The sequence below is a fragment of the Chelonoidis abingdonii genome, chromosome 6, assembly GCF_003597395.2.
Source record: "Chelonoidis abingdonii isolate Lonesome George chromosome 6, CheloAbing_2.0, whole genome shotgun sequence".
Classification (NCBI taxonomy): Eukaryota; Metazoa; Chordata; order Testudines; family Testudinidae; genus Chelonoidis; species Chelonoidis abingdonii.
In genome coordinates, this window is record NC_133774.1 from 87,395,008 (window position 1) to 87,408,847 (window position 13,840).

A 13,840-nucleotide genomic window follows, 5' to 3' on the forward strand; every position below is an offset into this window, starting at 1 on the left:
CTAACTTCTACATCACCTCTGAAACTGGGTGTGAATGTTACCAATATGGTGTAACATTTCCAACTTTTCCCTCTACAAACACTAACAATTAGTCTGTTGAAAAAATGATTTTTAAGAGGGGGTGTTATATATTGCCAGCAATTTTTCAGCAGAACTCTCCACTGATTTCAAACACTAGAGAGTTCTCCCTGAAAACTGATGGTATAAAGCAGCCCACTGAAATTTAAAAAGAAGAAACAGTTTAATACAAAGAAGCAGATGACTGAAATAACTTTCCTTTTTATGAATCAAGCTGAAAACAAAATGCCGAAAACCTTTGACAATTCCTCCATACCCAACAAACATGATTTTTTGCCTTATTCCTGTAAGCTGTTTAAACATGGTCCATACTTGGTCCCTCCAATGCAAAGCTCAGTTTCAAAATTCTGTTCTTAGTTTCCCACTGTATGAATTCAATGCAACTCTATTGTCGTCAATAGACTTCTTCTGCAGATACACCAGTTTAACTGTAAGCAGAATCTGGCCATAAAATCCAATCATATTATCCTAGCTATGGTTTCTGTCTTCTTTCCCACTGTTAAAAAAAAAAAATTAAATATTTTGTAACAAGAATGTCCTACTTCACAACTGCACTTATCTTTTTGCTGGTATATGAATGACATCCTAATCTTAACCGCATGACCCTGAAATAAAACTCCGTGGGTCCAGCTTTCACAGGGGCAGCCATAGTGTTCTGCCTTTTCCTCTTTTTTAAGCTCAGACAAGGCAAGGAGATAATTCTTCAAAAATCTGGAAAAAAAAACATTGAATCAAAATGGAAAATGCATGAAAGGTAGTGGGTGGAAATTTAATTGAGATATCATTCCAATGCTCATGAGAGAACCTAAGGAGATTAAACTCTTTTTCACAATAACTGAATATGGTCCTTCAACATGCACAGTAACTGGATCTTTTTTACATTAGTATATAAGAGCTCAGTTGTTCAAGTAGGGTTGTATTGTTGCTATGATCCTGATCATGTGGTTCAGGCTTTATTCAGCAGACTGGTCACATTCCTTTAAACTGTTGCATAATAGAAAGCAGCTGCTGATTGCGCTGTTGAACATTTTGCTGTTCTTCTTTTAGCCTCTCCTGGTCATGAAGAGTCTCTTCCTACAAAAGGCAGGAGACCACGCTTTAGATGAAACCTCCAGTCCTGGCAACTAATATAAAAAATGTGTTAAAATATACCACCTCCTCCCCACCCTCCAATCCAAAAACCCCATAAGTGATAGAGATCCACAGCTATGACCAGACTCTCTCTTTCAGTCAAGTAAAATTCAAAAACCAAAACAACAAAATCCATCTAGCTCACTGCCAAGTGGAAAAATAATTTAGGGCCAGATCAAACTGAAAATTCAAGGGCTTGCCATATAGATTGCAGGAATTTTTCCCCTCTCATGGCAAGGGTTTGGGGCTTGCAGTGGGCAGGGAGTGAAGCCTCTCTACTTAATAAATCCAGTGAATCCACAGGAAAAATATTTCCAGATCCCCAGTGACAAAAAAAGCCCAGATGGATGGCTGCTTCCTGTGTTTCTCTATTATGCCTTCCCCTTCAGTAACAAAGCTCCAGCAGGCTGAGTTCCCCTGAGGCTACTTAGCAGAAACCAGTCAGAGGGGACCCAGCAAGAATCATTATGTCTCTAACAGCATTACCTCCAACTCTAGTTTCTGCATGGAAATCTATGGGCTGAGTGAAGGATGATTCCACAGACAGCATCTAATTCCCATGAAAGCTATTGAGTCCTTCTCTTTACCTACCAACTAACTCCCTCTCGTGCCTTATCAGCAGGGCCAAAATTTCAGAAACTTTCAGCCAAATGCTCTATACTTTCTGAGCATAAGTGGTCCTGCTCAGGCATGTTGTACAGCAGAATTTATAACTACCATCTATTATTCCTTAGTCAAACCCCTACTCCAGTGAGGGTTCTTTCTCAGTAGGGGCTCAGAACCATGTTCTTCCCAAACTGGTGTTTTATCTCAGTAGCAGGAGGAATCTCCAAGTTTCAGCTGTGCAGTTCCCCTAGGGTGATCAAGTGTCCTGATTTTATAGGCGGTCCCGATTTTGGGGTCTTTTTCTTATACAGACTCCAATTACCCCCCACTCCGTCCTGATTTTTCACACTTGCTGTCTGGTTGCCCTAAGTTCCCCCTCACTGTAACCTCAGAAGGCTGGGCTTGCTCTCCCTTTGTGTAATGGTTGGAGTGAGGGTTTGGTCTCCTGACTTCCTGAGATTTCTAGAAGGCCAGGGTCTCATGCAGCCAATGCACAGGGCTCCCCTTTCCCTGCCAGTTTCTTATTCAGGATCCATTCTACTGCTGGCTGACACTCCCTGCAGCTTCACAGGAATAGCCATGAAGGAGAGCCCCTAGTTATTAATGTTAACACCTGATTGGATAGATAATCCATGGATTCAGCATGGCAGCACACTCCAGACTGCACCTGCTCCCTAGTTCTATCCCTGGCCCTACCTCCAAATACCTCAGAGGCCTGACCTGACACAGTCTAGGAAAAAGGCTTCTGCAGTTTCCCAAATTGGGGGAGGAGAGGAGAACATACTGCAGAGCTGGTGCTGTCATGTTCTGTGGCCCTGACTCAGTTATAATCTGCTTGCACTCCTCTCTACTCGAAGCACAGGGGAGAATCTGGCTCTGAGTGGGGATGGCAGGACTGGGCCACTGAGGAGGATGATAAAAAGAATGTTTGCATGCAGTAAAAACAAACAAAGCTACATTAATAAGGAAAATCTTTGTGATGATAATTATTAAAAGTGGCTCTATATGGACAAAAATTTATTTTAATTTTTTAAAATAAAAAGTATAGGGCAGGGGGGTTTGTTAACTGTTTTAAAAGTAGACTTTTCTTGTTCAGTTCTTACCACAGGAATTCTTAAAGGTAAATCAGAATTAAAACAGAGCAATAGTGAAGCAAAACATGTTTATCATTCATGCAAAAATTGATTGGTTGCTGGAAACATGTTTATGTATTTTAGCTACCGTAACTAAAAAGCTGAAGGGGAAAACAAATTATTTGAAAGCAATTAAAAAATGTGATCCAGAACTGGCAGTCGATGATTCATTCAACATTTCCTTCTAGAATACTTTGGTAACAGTGGTTTTGTTGTTGATGTATCATCTTCATATGTGGTGTTCAAGAAAAAAAAACACGTTTTGCTTATTTCACTATTGCTATAAGAATTGTGCCCACCATACATATAGAAAGGATCCAAATGGACTCTCCAATTATGCACACAGTTGTATGTTACTTTGGAAGAAGTTTACCCTCAGTTTACATATTTCTTTCCTTTCCTTGTCATTTTCCTCTGCTCTGGCTTTGAGCCAGGCTTCATTTTGGGCCTTGTGCTTATCTAGCATCTCCTGCAGCTCCTGGTTTAAAAACAAACAAAAATTAAAAGATGTGCTTTGTGGTACTGGCTTTAAAGTTGTCCATGTTCAATTACAGACATTAAAAGACAAGCCAGTATCTAGTCCAGTGCATCTTTCAGGAAATAGCTGTCAAAGGCATACTCACATCCTAGGACTCTTCCAAATTTCAGGACATGTTTAAATTTCCTCAGTCTCCCTAAGCTATATTTTGTTCATTTTTCTGTTTAACCAGTGATAGTAAAAAACATTGTTTTCTTTGACAAATGCAGTGAGTTATTATTTCTGGAGATGTTTCCTCATCTAAATAAGTCTTGCTAATGTGAATAATAATACTTAGCAGGCCTATGCTTGCACCTGAATGGTGCTACTTGTGAGTGAAATCCAATACCCCTTTGGTAGACTTTGGCCCACACTGTGTGAGACTAGCTTAGAGACCTCTTCTACATCACAGAAGGGAAGGACAGGATGGCCTGTCACGTCACTTACAGGGGACGCCCAGTACAGACACTGTTCAAGGCTTAGATGGTCCAAGTAAGGACTACTTGTGTGAACTGGCTTCTGCACTCCAGCTTTGAAAAGTGCCTATACAAAATGGCACCTTCTTACTAAATGGACCAGATTCCAGTGGATATTTAGTGTCATAGCAACTGAATTTACTGACTAAGATAAATCTGTACAACTTCTTACTCCTGTTCGCCCTGCAGAGCTAACAAAACTGAGCGAACAAGCTGATTTTATTCTGGCTCCTGCATCAACAGAGTTGTTAAATAAGTTCCAATTATAGGATCTCTGCGGCTGGTGATCTCTTAGCCAGTATGAGCTCAGTTTGATTTTCAGGTTAAAGGATGAGTTTGCAGACTTGGCAATTAGAACATATTTTTTCTATTTGTAAATTGAGCAAATTTGTTGTGCAACAATTGAAATGCAATAGATATGAAGGCCCATGATCAAATACAAAGTCAACTTCCAGTGTAGCGCAACAATTTAAAGACAGAGCTGAATTTGGCTTGGTTGCCACTGAAATCAATAGAGTTGTGCCAGCTTATGCCAATGGAGATGCCAGAAGTGGAGGCTGAAAGCTCTGAAAAAGAAAATAAATGGGGCTGGGAGAGCTGATGTTTGTTGCCCCTTCTCCAGGAAAGGTGAGACTTTTGTTACAGTCTGGGAATTGCTGGTTTTCTAGGGGAAAGAAGAGTGGAAGAAAAGCTCATAAAAATGTATTGGGGAAGCTGGGTAGTTGGCTGAGCATAGGAGTGTCTGAATGAGGAGCAGGGGGTCAGAAGGAAGGAAGGAAAACTGCTTTTCAGTTTTTCACAAATATTAGTGAAAAATACTTCGTACAACACATCTGGATTTGATCCTGACTCAGGTTTTACTCCTGCACTTTAAACTTTCACATTAAGAAAATCTACATTTCCTGGGATGATTTGCTCTTCAATAGTTGGTCCCGCCTGTTACCTAAAACAGTCTGTGATTTAGGAAACAAAGAGACTACTGTGCCGCTTGCTAATTAGCTAAGGTTAAAAGGTGTGTATTTTGTCTTTGTGTTCAAATAGACTCAAGTAATGGTTATCTGATATCTATCAAGTATCCAAGTATAACACCCTCTCTGCTTTGGAGACAGGAATTTCTATATCAGATGATGCTTTGTCCAGTTTCTTTCCTCTCTCTCCTGTTACATCTTCTTTTTTCTCCTCCTTCCTTCCCTCTTTTTTCCTCCTCTATTTTTCTTTGCTTTGTATAGTTGCTGTGGGATAGCACATTCTAATAAGTGAGACTGCACTTTATCCTGGTGGCAATGAGATTTGAGCTCATTCTTAGCTCCTTCATTAATGCGTTCCAAAGCTTTGGGCCTGTTGCTAAGAAATCCTTCACTCTCACAAGCTTCACAGAGGGTGGCAGAGAAATGTAGTAGTTGAAGGAGATCATGCAGAGAAAGGTGTTCTTTGAGGTACAATATTTTGTACTGTTTCACTGGAGAGTTGTGATGGACTGAACATGCCCAAGTAATATTTATAATCTGGAGAGGAGGGAGTTTCAGTTTTAGAAAGACTCTTCCTCAGCCAGACCTTATTCAGTGAACAATTTGTATTGCCCATCAGAAGCCACTTTACTTGATGGGCAGACTGCTCTATGAAATATAGTCTTTCAAATGGGTAGTTAAACTTTTGAAAGGTGATGATTAAAGGCCATTGGATTCTCAATAGGACATCTCTCGAGCATTAGCTCAACAAAACCTTAGAGAAAACAGGAAGTCCAAAACCTATTGGGTAAAAAACTAAATAAGTACCTAAAAGGTTCTTAGGGGAAGACCTGAAGAAGACCTCTGTGTAGCTAAAGCTTTGTCTCTCTCACCCAAGAGAAGTTGGAACTTGGTCATAAAAAAGATATTATCTCACCTATCATGTCTCGCCCATTATCTAGCGTGGCTATCCCCAGTCTCCAAACAAGTCTTCCCGATAACTTTTTAGGTATTTAGTTTTTTTTTTTTTTTACACAATAGGTTTTGGACTTGCTGTTTTGTTGAGCTAATGCCAGAGAGATGTCCTATTGAGATTCTAATAGCCATTAATTGTCACCTTTCAAAAGTTTAACTACCCATTTGAAAGACTGTATTTCACAGAACAGTCTGTCCATCAAGTAAAATGGTTTTTGATGGGCAATACAAATTGGAAGCATGAAGTTGCCACCCTCTAGAATGGAGTCTTCTTTCAGGTCTTGAAGATGAGCTCTATGTTGAGGCTCCAAAGCTTATCTCTCACTCCACCCGAAGCTGATTCAATAAAAGATATTACCTCACCACCCTGTTTCTGGGACTGACATGGCTACAACACTAGACAATGAGAGGTATCTCTAGACAGGCAAGCTCCAGGGCAGGGAAAAGAGAGGTCTCTGAACAAAGGGAAGGGAGACTCTCTTTCACCTTGGAACAGGGTGGGAGTGGAATTCTGACTCTGGGCTCTGAGCCACACAGTGCTTTTTGGAACATGATACAGAGAGCATCTAGTTGATTTATTTTATGCAAACTGTATATCTAGGTATGTAACCCAAACAATTTCTTTTTTGTTCTTACTCCACTTTCTGTGTTTTTAATCAGTCTTGTCCTCATTAAGAAATTTGCTGCTGTGTGTGGGGAAGGTTCACCCAGTCTGTCCTGGTCCTGGACATGGAAAAGCATGCTGCAAACTCCAGCGAGGGATATGGAAGGAAAAAAGCATTCTGGAACCTAGCCGCTCCACTATCACCTCAGACAGCAAGGCATGGGCAAGGGTTTCCACCCCTGTGTTGTGTTCCAAAAGGCAGTGGCAGGCAAATACTTGGAGATTAGCTAACATGACTAAGAAAGAGAAGTAGCACCAGTGTAAGGTAGTAAAGGTCTTAAAAGTTCCCACATTCTCTGTGAGCCAATATAGTGCGCCAAGCACTGCTCTCAGTTGCTGGTCATGCTGAAGAAGAGGGCTACTGCATTCTGGACTAACTGAAGCTGTTTTAATATTGGAGTAGTGAGCTGGAATAGTCCGTTGTGGAGGTGACAAAGGCATGGATTCCTATGGCCTGGTCTATATTAGGTAAAAGGGGATGCAGTCTTATTGCTAGTTTTAGATGGATAAAGACATTTTTGTGGGTATCACTATCTCTGTGTCCAGCACTAGTGAGGAGACCAGGAGGAGTGCCTGAGACTGCAGACCAGTTTAACAATCTGGGGTCAGGCCATAGGGATTTCTTTCTAGGTCTTCAAAGTTTCCCCTTTTCTCACCAGCATTCCCTTATCTTGCCCAGGTTCAGCTTCACCCAGCTGCCTTTCATTTCTCTCAGCCAGACAGCATCATCTCCCAAATATCCTATGTACATTTAAATAAAGACGACATGGAGCTGAGTACCATGTATACATTGCTGGCATTTGAGGCCATGACTATTTTTGGGCTCTATGGCAAGTGAGAGACCAGGAGCTGGTCTACACTGAAAATTTACGTTGGAATAGCTCCGCCTCTCCACATCCCTGAGAGACATAGCTCTGCCAATCTAATCCTGGGTGTAGAGAGTGCTAGGACCATGGAAGAAGTCTTCCATTAACCTAGCTACTGCCTCTTGGGGATGTGGATTAACTACAGAAAAGCAGACCCTTTCCCGTCATTGTAATGAGTGTCTACACTGAAGTGCTACAGTGCTGCAGCTCTGCTGCATTGGTGCTGCTGTAATGTTTTAACTGTAGGCACACCCTTTGACAGTGAGCTCTGTGGAGCAAGAGCTGTCCTTTCTGAATGTTTGGAAAATGACCGCTATATAGTAGGCACTAAACTATCACAAATAAAGAATAAGGGCTAGTCTACTCTGGCAACATCAAAGCATTGCTGCGGCAGCACTTTAACGTGCCTTGTGTGGTCATAGTGCAGTGCTGGGAGAGAGCTCTCCTGTAGCATTGTGCAGGAGGTCAGACTAGATGATCATAATGGTCTCTTCTGACCTTAAAGTCTATGAATAGCGCAGCACTGAGCCCTCTAAATAAACCACCTCCATGAGGGGTGTAGCTACAAGTGCTGTGAGCACGGCTCCCAGTGCTGGGGCACTGTCTACATTGGTGCTTTACAGCGCTGAAACTTGCTGCGCTCAGGAGGATGCTTTTTCATACCACTGAGTGAGAAAGTTGCAGTGCTGTAAAGTGCCAGTGTCGCCAAGCCCTCAGACATGAAAGGAGCCCAAAATGGGAAGGAGGGACTTACAGATGCAGTGTGATGTGGGTAGGGGTACTGTGGAGACTGCGTGCTGGGGACCAATGATATGAGTCTCCTTCAGTTCCAGTCATAGAGGAATGGGCACTGGGTAAAGGAAAGACACATGATATGAGTCTCCTTCAGTTCCAGTCATAGAGGAATGGGCACTGGGTAAAGGAAAGACACAGATCGGTTTTAACGGCTTGCAAGATTTGTGTAGAAGGCAAATATTATAGATCAGGAGGTCAGTTCAGGCTTCCCACTAGCAGGCAACAGCTCAGATCTTCTCCCTTCAAGGAAAGCAAATGCCTTGACAGGCCTTACAGGACTAGAGGGAGGAAGCAGCTGAATACACTGCAAATAACTTGTTTTTCAAGTTTCTCCCAAAATTTTAAGTCATGTCCATGTGGGATAAACCTAGGTGAAATAATCTGTTGCAACCAGGCTGGAGGCAAGAGATTCTGAACACAACTTTATCATATATATGGGTGAGATTCTTGGATAGATTTATGCCTGGATTGCCATAAAGCACATGAAGTTATTGCTGCCTGCAGTACTGTTCTGAAAAGGATTGGATGTGGAGAGCCTTGATTAGCATCTCTAGGTTAGCAGAAAGAGCAGACAAAGGAAAGAAAATGCTGTGAATTACCAGGAATTAGGAACCAGGGAGAGAGCAGTAGGGTCAAGATCTAGAGACATCCTACACTTTAAATGTCCAAAACCAGGCACTTAAACTCTAAGTGGTGGGTGAAAGCATCCTTTATAGTAAGCTATCAACATGGAAGATTTCATCTAATAACAAATATATGCAGATGCTGCTAAATGACAGAGAGGAATCTGAATCCTACAAAACAGAAGAAGCAGAGTAGAATGTTACAGGAAAAATAGACTATTCATCTTTCAGAAGAACAGCAGGATGTCTTGGAATTTGGTAGCCAAAGGACATAACAGCTGGCTAAATTATGTAGAGACATATTACAATGACTGTGTAGATCTAATACTTTCCCACAGAGTGTAATTTGATGGTTACTACGTTTTCTGTCTTATCTCTTGCACACTTACAGTAGGGACAGATTCACTCTTTTGGGGATGAGGTAGGAGTGCAAAACAGTTGCCCACATGTCATGGTGATAAAAACAAAAATAGAAAAGCTCATCCCTTACACCTGCAAAAGCAGCAACAATGGAAGGGGGATTTGCTCTGGAAAGGCAGGCAGCAGTGCAACTGCTATCCTCAACAGATCTTCCAGAGAAAAACAGCTTTAAATTACTGTTGGGGCAGTACAGGAGCGCCTTTGCAGGAAACTGCTTAGGAGAGACACTGAATCCTTGCAACTCTCAGCTGATCAGTCCTTGCTCTCTTCTATGGTGGCCATTTCCACTTTGGGGGCAATGTTAGTTCCTGAGAGATGCTGTGCCCCAGCTCCAAGTGGACTTTCTATTTCCAGGGGCCTGCAGCCTGGTGAATCTGGCCCAAGATGTTTGTGAACTTGCTGTTTCCATTCTTGAAAGTAAAAGAAATGATGTAGTCTCCATTTCTGATTTATTGCCAGCTAAGATTTTTATAGCTGGGAAAATGAAGTAGGGGAGAGTGCAGCTCTGCAGGCTAATCGCCATTCCCTTTTTTATCCTGCAACTAGCCATTTAAAAAAAGATGAGGTTGTTCCCCATGTAGATACTTCCTTGACCGTAATCAAGTCACCTCGTAACCTTTTCCTTGTTAAACTAAATAGATTGAGCTCTTTGAGTCTATCATTATAAGATGTTTTCTAATCTTTAATCATTCCTGGTGCTCCTCTGAACCCTCTCTAATTTATCAACACTGGAGCTGTGCAAGTTGAGCCTAGTTAGCATCAAGAGATGTTTTAACTTTTGTGTCCCCATACTTTGCTAATATGTAATTGCTGAAGAAAAAGATTCCATCTATGAACACGCAGCCACTTTTTCACCACATCTTTTATAAATACAGAAACCCACCTGCTGTTGATATCTGAATTGTTTGTTGTAAGCCTCCTTTTCTTGTTGAAAAGCAATTGTGGCCTGAACTAATTCAGCTTTCTCACTGTAAAGTAAATTGGAGGAGAGGGGGGAATATGTTTAGTAAAAACAAACAAATAATGAAATTACCAAATTAAAAAGACCTGTTTTCCAAGGATGACACAATATGCCATTCTAAATATAGACTGTAAATGTAGATAGAATTATTTCATCAGGTCTGTACTGGAATACCAGGTGTTAATGGTCTGTGGTTTAGGAGCGCACACTTCTAGAGAAGCCCCTAAACACGCCCAGTTTCCCTCCTACCCACACAAATTTCCAAGTGGAAATTTCCCCAGGAATTAATGTTGCTCCAAACTTACTTCCTTCACTCCTTTTATCCCCTGGGGTGGAGATACGTGGGGAGACTGCAGACTCTGGGGAGGAGAAGCAATAGCAAAAGAACAGCTCCTTAAGGAATTATACTGCACAGAGTTGAGGATCCAGGATACTCCAGAGAGGGTCTAGTTTTCCATGCTACAACACAGGATCCACAGGGTTGCAGCCTGTTTCCCCCAAGGAACTCTAAGTGAGGCCTTAGTAGGCCTCATTCAATTGTCGGGTTAGAGATCCCTTTCCCTTGAGGCTAGGGTGGCCAGATGTCCCGATTTTTATAGGGACAGTCCTGTTTTTGGGTCTTTTTCTTATATAATCTGCTATTACCCCCCACCCCCGTCCCAATTTTTCACATTTGCTGTCTGGTCACCCTACTTGAGGCAAAAAGAGAAAGGAAATGCCATAATGTGAACATGGTGGAGTTTCTAGCAGGATAAGTTTCAAAAATGTGAATTTAGGCATTTTCCCCAGGTCTCATGGCAATATTCTCATGCAGCCTTGTTGATGTAGGCCCCAATTCTGCATGTGCTTAACTTTACTACTCTGAATAGCCCTTTATCTTCAGTAGGGCTACTCACGGTACAATTAAATTAAGCATATGCATAAATGTTTGCAGGATTAGGATCTAAAGCCTCAGTTCCACAATGAACTCTCTGCAGGCGTGTAGCGAGGTGGTGTCTCAGAGAGGGATGAGTCCCTCTGGACACCAAAGTGGGCAGAGCCAGCGAGTCCTGTACGCGCCCTTGAGAGGTCAAGGTGCAGGACAGGAAGTATAAAAGACCAACCACAGAGCTCACTGGAGAACCAGCCACTGGAAAGGCCAGATGCCTATGGCCTAGCTCCCGGCTGGGAGACCCCAGCAACTGGTGGCAGACCCGAAGACTGGCCCACCCAATCAATGCCTGACGCTGACCAGAGCCCGGAGGAGCTGCCAAGCCTACCCCTTGCCAGTTACCCTGAGGAGCCCATGGTACTTGACCCCCCCAGAGGACACCATCTGGACCCCGGAACCTCTAGAGGGAGAATTAGGAAGTGGCCTGGGAGCAGCTGACTCTAGTCTAGCTGCAGCACTGCCAGAGCCTATGTCAGTGTGTTGCAGCCAAGAACCCCACTGACACAGCAGTGGGTCCTCTGCCACCGCTAGGGCTCTGGGCTGGGATGCAGTGGAGTAGGAGGCCCTGCATCCCCCCTGCCACCCAACTTCTGGATGGCAGTCTCCTCCTCTCCCAGGCCCCTCTGAGCTGAGAGCCTGGGCTGGTTGTTTACCTGCCTTTGCTCAGCCCATGCCTGAGGGCCTGAGCCTCTGACTCTCTCTGGCCCCGACCCCAGGCCTAGGAGTTGCTCTACATCTTCCCCTCGTATTTGCTCTATTCTGTACAACAGATCGCGTTTGAGCACATAATATGGCCTTGGGCCTTTGACTTTTCCTTCTACAGGCACTCCATTTACTTCCACTACCTCCTCCCTCACGTTCGCATATAATGGATCTTCGGCCTGGTCCTGCCCAAAGGTCTGAACTGACCTAATTCTAGGGGGCCTGTCCAGCGAGATTGAAGTGTTCTCCTACTGGCTTTTGTATGTTACCATTCCTGATGTTCGATTTGTGTCTATTTATTCTTTTACGCAGGGACTGTCTGGTTTGGCCAATATACATGGCAGAGGGGGCATTGCTGGCACATGATGGCATATATAACATTAGTAGACATGCAGGTGAATGAACCCTTGATGGTGTGGCTGGGGTTGGGTCCTCTTATGGTGTCGCTAGAGTAGATATGGGGACAGAGTAGGCAATGAGGTTTGGTGCAGGGTTTGGTTTCTGGGTTAGCGTTTCTGTGGTGCAGTGTGTAGTTGCTGCTGAGTATTTGCTTCAGGTTGGGGGGGCTGTCTGTAAGCAAGGATTGGCCTGCCTCCCAAAGTCTGTGAGAGTGAGGAATCATTTTCTAGGATAGGTTGCAGATCATTGATAATGTGCTGGAGAGGTTTTAGCTGGGGACTGTACATGATGGCCAGTGGTGGTCTGTTATTTTCCTTGTTGGGCCTGTCATATAGTAGATGACTTCTGGGCACCTGTCTCACTCTGTCAGTCTGTTTCCTCACTTCCCCAGGTAGATACTGTAGTTTTAAGAATGCTTGATAAAGATCTTGTAAATATTTGTCTCTGTCTGAGGGACTGGAGCAAATTCAGTTGTATCTTAGGGGTTAGCTGTAGACAATGGATTGTGCGATGTGTGCTGGGTGGAAGCTGGAGGCACGTAGGTAAGTATAGTGGTCCATAGGTTTTTGGTATAGGGTGGCGTTTATGTGACCACACTTATTTGGATTATAGTGTCCAAGAAGTGAATCTCTTGTGTGGACTGGTCCCAGCTGAGGTTGATGGTGGGGTGGAAATTGTTTAAATCCAGGTGGAATTCTTCAAGGGCCTTCTTTCCGTGGGTCCATATGATAAAGATGTCATCAATGTAGTGCAAGTAGAGGAGGGACGCTAGGGGATGAGAGCTGAGCAAGCGTTGTTCTAAGTCAGCCATAAAAATGTTGGCATATTGTGGGGCCATGCAGTTACCCATAACAGTGCCACTGACTTGAACATATAAGTTGTCCCCAAATCTGAAATCGTTGTGGGTGAGCTACATTCATTTACAGTTAGCTGTATTAAGACACATATTATTTGCTTGTGCCCAGTTTACCAAGTGATCTAGATAGCTCTGTATCAGTGACCTTTCCTCTCCATTATTAACCATCTCACCAATTTTTGTGTCATCTGCAAACTTTTATATTTTCTTCCGGGTCATTGATAAAAATGATAAATAGCATAGGGCCAAGAACTAATCCCTGCAGGACCACATTGGAAACAGGCCGGCTCAATGATGATTCCCCACTTATAGTTACATTTTGAAATCTATCTGTTAGCCAGTTTTTAATCCATTTAATGTATATCATGATAATTTTATATCATTCTAGTTTTTTAATAAAAAATATTATGTGGTACCAAGACACACTCCTTACAGAAATCTAAGTATATTACGTCAACATTATGACTTGTATCAACCAAACTTGTAATCTCGTCAAAAAGATATAAAATTAGTTTCCCAGGAGCTATTTCCCATAAACCTACACTGATTTGCATTAATTACATTACCTTCCTCTAATTATTTATTAATCCAGTCTCATATCATCACTCCATTATCTTGCCTGGGATTGACATCAGGCTGACAGGCCCACAGTTAAACTGAGTCACCCTGTTTATCCTTTTTAAAAATTGGCACATTAGTTTTTTTCCATCCTTCTAGAACTTCCTCAGTGCTCAAAGACTTATTGAAAAAGCAACATTTA

General features: G+C 42.7%; 1 protein-coding gene across 4 annotated transcripts in view; it reads right to left on the bottom strand.

The window, feature by feature from the left end:
• Positions 1–331: 331 nt before the first annotated feature.
• LOC116820120 (kelch domain-containing protein 3-like) overlaps positions 332–13,840 on the bottom strand; it is a 67,748-nt gene continuing 54,239 nt past the window's right edge. For 3 of the 4 annotated variants that reach the window (XM_075067519.1, XM_032772354.2, XM_032772355.2), the window contains 3 exons: positions 10,115–10,199; positions 3,322–3,426; positions 332–1,152 (listed from right to left, as the gene is read on the bottom strand). In XM_075067519.1, coding sequence (XP_074923620.1) covers positions 1,048–1,152; positions 3,322–3,426; positions 10,115–10,199 — 295 coding nt within the window. In that variant the 3' untranslated portion in view covers positions 332–1,047. The remainder of the gene's footprint in view (positions 1,153–3,321; positions 3,427–10,114; positions 10,200–13,840) is intronic. The other variant, XM_075067520.1, reaches the window with a different exon arrangement.